Consider the following 4981-nt stretch of genomic DNA (forward strand, 5'->3'; position numbering starts at 1 on the left):
AAGCCCGTCCCCCCCCCCAGCCCAGGCGCCCCGCCCAGCACCTGTGTTTCAGTAGCAGGGTACGCAGGACACTGGCCCGGTCCTCTGGCCGGATCTGGTCAGATACAATCATGGTCTCCACCACGAGGTGCGCGATTCCTGGCAGTGTGGTCTGCTCCAGGTCCAGGAGGGCAGCTCCTAGGGACGCAGGCAGAGCAGGGGGCCCAGTCCTATCAGACAGGGAAAACCACTCCACGCTGCCCTGCTCCCCAAAGGCAGCGAATGAGCTAGGAGAGCAGAGTGCGCGGTGCACCAGGCAGACACTCAGATCCGCATCGCAGAGCCCAGCCAGGGACAGGAATGTGAAAAGCAGGCACAGGGGCAAGGGTGCGGCCCCCGGCTCCAAGGCAGGCAAGTGACCCAACTGCCTACTGTGAGCCAGGCTCGGCACAAAGCACCAGAACACACCAGCCCCTCGGAGACTATGGGCTGCTCAGGCAAAGGGACTCCCCAGCCCCAAGCGGTGGCCAGATCTCCCGTGGGCCTAGGATTCCAGGGAGTGGCCCAGGGAGCCCGGCAGCACCCGGGCTGAGCCGTGTGGACTGAAAGAGGCATGCAGCCCCAGGCCAACCCCAAGGCTCCCTACCGTGGGCAATGGTCCTCCTGAGCTCCAGAAGGCTGCGGAAGGAGAGCGAGGCGACGTGGGGCTTCCCCCAGCGCTCGGTCTCCTCCTCCACGTCCTCCTCAAACTTGATCCAGCGCGCCGTCTCCCGCCAGTGGGGCTCCTGGCTGCGGTCCAGCATCAGTTCATTCAGCTCCACAAACACCTGCAGCAGGTGCCAAAGGTGAGGGCCCAGGGGGCCTCCAGGTGGGACAGGCTGGTGTGGGGAACGTGGCAACGGGACACAGCTGGAGGAAGGGGCAGGGGGCACAAAGATCCACAGGCAACTCGATGGTGGCCCCCTACCTCATGAGGCCTCCGGTCCAGCTTCTTCTTCTTCTTCTTCCTGCGTAAGATGGGAGCCAGGCCACTGGGGCTGGCCCTCCCACCCTGCGTCCGGGATGGCTTCTTCACTAGGTGCCGCCGCACACCAGGATTGTCCTCCAGCCGGTGACCTGCGGAGCAGGTGGGCTTGGCATTCCCACGGGTCCACCCTGGGGCCTCAGGATCATGGCCCAACCACCCCAGTCCTCTGCTCTGCACAGCCGGTCTACTCGGTGGGTGCCGCTGCCACGGAGGGGCCGTGACAATCAGACCACACGATCCAATATGGAGAGTTCATGGACAAGAAACTGGAGCTCAAAAGGTGGAAGGACTAGCCCAAAGTCACGCAGGGGACGCTAGCCAGGCCCCGATAAACAGACAGACACCCCCACTCAGTTAACCGCTATGGCCACTGCTCCTCCCTCCAGGGCCCTGTGACTGACAGTGAGTCCCCCGGAACCAAGCCCCCACACGCCACATGCCCTCTCACAGGCCTCGGCAGGGCCTCACAGCCCTCCTCACACCCGCCCCTTCCCAGGCCAGCAGCTGGGGAAAACCCCGTTACTCACAAGGCGGAGCCCCTGCCATGGGGCTCAGCTGGCCCTTGACAGGCTCCCACAGGCCACAGTCCTCAAAGTCCAGTGCAAACATCTCTAAGTCTTCTGAGGCCAGCGAGTCTCGAGGGCTGGCAGCTGGATCCCTCCCAGAGCCTTGGCCCTCCATGTCACCAGGCCCAGGGCTCAACGTCCCATTGGGCTCTGTGACCTCCAGCAGGCTCGTCATTCCTCCGGTGGCCAAGTCCTCAGCCCCTGCTCCCTCCCAGAGTCCCAGCTCTCCAAAGAAGTAGGAGCCTGGGCTGGAGTCCTCCTTGTCCAGCCAGAGCTGAAAATGGTCAAGCCTCTGGACCCCAAGTCCCTACACTCCCAGACCTGCTCCCTGCTGCCTCCAGCCCCCTCTCTGGGTCTGTAAACACGCCCTGCCCCTGACCCCCCCATCCCACCGCTGCTGCCACTACTGCTGCCATCGGATTGTTCCTGTCCCTGTCCTCAGGCCCTGGCAACTTTCCATGACGTACTGAGCTCAAAGCCCTACCCTTCCCCCAACCCGCCACCCACATGCTGTGGTTCCAAGGAGGAGAGGGGAGGATCAGTGATGCCCCTGGCCTGGGCACAGAGCCCCGCGGGTGATGACAGGTGGCACAGAAAACAGGGCACTGATAAGATGGAAGGAATGTGCCGAGATCACGGCCAGCCCCAGCCAGGGGTGTTGGAGCCCCCACGCAGGGAGAAGCAGGGGCCTGCAGAGTGGCTCAGACCCAGGGGTGGCTGTGAATGTGGTAAGAGCCGGGGATAAAGTTTGCCTTGCCTTGGGGGGGGGCAGGGATATAATGATGTCTTTGAATGTCACGTGGGAGAGAGGGCTGCCTTATTCTGGGGGTGACTCAGAGGACAAAATCAGAACAGAAGGTTAAAAGTGTCAGGAGGCGAAATCTCAGCTCTGACCATCAGAGGTGGTTTGGTGAAGGGGTGAGCTCCCCCTTACTGGCCACATTCCCACAGACAGGGAGACTGCAGAGGGGACTCCGCCCTGGGTAGGGGAGAGCAGAGCGCCCAGGGAGAGACTGCAGCAGGGTCTCACTCACTCTTCATGTCGTCCAGGTCTGCAGAGCCCAGCATCTGGGCCTCTGCCTCATCCGTGGGCACCTGTTGCTCCGGCCCACCAGGGTTGCCCAGGGCACTGCCTGGGCACAGCCGCTCCCGCAGGTCATAACTGGCCGAAGGGCTCCAGGGCCGGCTCTTCTCCCCAGCCACTCGGGAGGCCCGGGCCCGGGGACTGGGGGAGCTGAGGAGGCAAGGTGGCAGCCATGGACGCGGCAGACAAAGGCAATGGAAATGGGTGGGGCAGGCCTGCAGTGGACCTCTGGCAGACTCCAGCCCCTCCTGGGCAGAGAAGGAAGCTCCTCAGCCTCCCTCCACCTGTTTCTCCCTGGCTAGTCCTTCTCCTCCTTCATCCCACCCTCCTCTCCAGGCTGAACCCTCTCTCTCCTGGAGAACCCCAAACCTCCCAACCCTGCTCCCTCCTCCTCAAGAATCATGTAGAAGTCTCCCTCTCCCGCTCCTCTCCTCCAGGGACAGACCCAGGGCCCTCCTTGGGTAGGAACAGGGTGATAGTCAGAAGCCCAGGACCCACAGCTCTGGGCTGGGGCCAGTACCTGACTGCGTGCTGGGGACTCCCCTCAGAGCGCGGGCCCGCCGTGGGCAGGGGCTTGGCGAAGGTTGCCCGTCCTGAAAGACCTGGGCTATCATCCTCGTCGCTTCCAATGGAGAACTGTGAACACATGGCATGTCCCTGGGCCCTGCCCCGACTTACCACTGGGCCTTACCCAGCTCCCACCCACATCCTCCTACCCTCCCTGCCACACCCCTCCCAACCAGACATCCCTACCTTGGCCTTCGGTGGGGACACAGAGGGCAGGGGCTCCACAGGTTCTACCTCAGATTCCCCTTCCTCTTCCTCCTCCTCCTCCTCTTCCTCTTCCACTCCAGCTGCCCCCTCCTCCTGGATGGGAGGGGTCCCCTCGGAGGGGGGAGCAGAGGTTTTCTCCTTCTTCCTCTTCCTCCTGGTGTGCCGGGCAGAGGTGGGGGGCAGTCGCCGCAGCTTGTGGGGTGGAGGCAGGCGTGCCGAGAGCGGGTGGTGGGTGTGGTGGGATGTGTGCCGGTGAACTGGGGGTGCAGGAGAGCCGGTTAAGGCCCCCGCAGCCAAAGGGAGCCCCCCCCCGCCCAAGGGCCACACATCTTATCCTAGCTCAAGGCCTCAAATGAGGGCACCCTAACCCTTCCTCCAGAGCCAGGCTCCCCACACCTGCATCCGTACTCCTGTCACCATGAGGCCTGGGGGGCTGGGGAGAGGAGTGAGGGGTGGAGGGTCAAGACAGGGGGACTAAGGAGGAAGATGTGGTAGGCAGGGAAGGGAGAGGTGGAGTTGGAGGAGCCGAGAGGGCAGACCAGCAAAGAGAAGACAGTGGGCGGGGCCCAAGGGGAAGGCCAAGGTCAGGAGGGAGCCCAGGCCCAGCTCCCTAGTCTCCCCCGGTGCGGGGCCCAGCCCCCTGGCAGGCGGACAGGCGATGGGTGAGGGAGGCAGGATGACTTAACAAGGCATGGAGGCCCAGCACAGAGTCCAGCACAGGATGGCCCTGGTGACCAAGCCGAGGTGAGCGCAGTGATGGTGGCGATGAAGGTGATGGTGGTGAGCTTGGCCACACTGGGGACCCCGGGCTACCCACACTCAAAGTCCCGCTCGCTGTAGCTGCGGCTGGGCTTCTCAGGGTCCCAGGCCGGGGGCTTGCTGATGAGGTCCCCAAACCTGCTCACAGCCAAGGTCTTGCCCAAGTCATCCTCCTCCTCCACGTCTGGACTCAGGGGGGGTTCCTCCAAGGGCACCCGGACCTGCGGGCCCAGACAGCCTGTCCTAAGGACCCCCGACCCATGAACACCCCATGCCACCCCCACTGCAAGCCCTAGTTGGGGATAAGAAGACAATCAGGCTCGGTCTTCAACAGCCTCTTCCCCCTGCGTCCCAGGCCTGGGTCAGCATCCCGGAAACCACCCTCAGATTCCCAGGAGCTGAAAAATGCCAAAAAAGATCCCCTTTTTTCCATATCTCCAGCCCAGCTCCACCCGTGGGTCTTGGGGTCCCAGGGTCGGCTAGAGGACTCTCTCCTCTCCTTAGGGTCCCTCCTCCTTGACTTCTCCCACCGTCGTGCATCAGTCACCTGGGGTAGGGGGGAGGCGCCCCCGGGCGGCGGGATCACTCCGTTGGCCATGGCCGGGGAAGCGGCTTGGAAGGCTCTCGTTCACTAAAGGACGCAAGGCCCAGGTGAAAAGAAGGGGGCGCTGTCGGGGCCGTGAGGGGAGCACTGTGGGGGAGGGCGGGGTCAGGATCCTCGCGCTGCCTCCCCCACCCTCGCCCTCGACCTCGGAATCCCGGCGCCCAGTTCAAGCGCCCCTCCAAGGCCCA

The 4981-nt window shown here is 63.8% G+C and overlaps 1 protein-coding gene across 1 annotated transcript in view; it reads right to left on the bottom strand.

The window, feature by feature from the left end:
- The window catches only part of SLC4A3 (solute carrier family 4 member 3), a 14808-nt gene extending 9927 nt beyond the window's left edge, over positions 1 to 4881 (bottom strand). The window contains exons 1-8 of the mRNA XM_006168599.2: positions 4737 to 4881; positions 4248 to 4410; positions 3410 to 3687; positions 3177 to 3292; positions 2607 to 2806; positions 947 to 1095; positions 626 to 806; positions 42 to 177 (exon numbers count right to left, since the gene is read on the bottom strand). Of these exons, the coding sequence (XP_006168661.1) occupies positions 42 to 177; positions 626 to 806; positions 947 to 1095; positions 2607 to 2806; positions 3177 to 3292; positions 3410 to 3687; positions 4248 to 4410; positions 4737 to 4787 (1274 nt within the window). The 5' untranslated portion in view covers positions 4788 to 4881. The remainder of the gene's footprint in view (positions 1 to 41; positions 178 to 625; positions 807 to 946; positions 1096 to 2606; positions 2807 to 3176; positions 3293 to 3409; positions 3688 to 4247; positions 4411 to 4736) is intronic.
- Positions 4882 to 4981: the final 100 nt, after the last annotated feature.

Source organism: Tupaia chinensis, unplaced genomic scaffold (assembly GCF_000334495.1).
Source record: "Tupaia chinensis unplaced genomic scaffold, TupChi_1.0 Scaffold145907_1, whole genome shotgun sequence".
NCBI classification, from domain to species: Eukaryota; Metazoa; Chordata; class Mammalia; order Scandentia; family Tupaiidae; genus Tupaia; species Tupaia belangeri.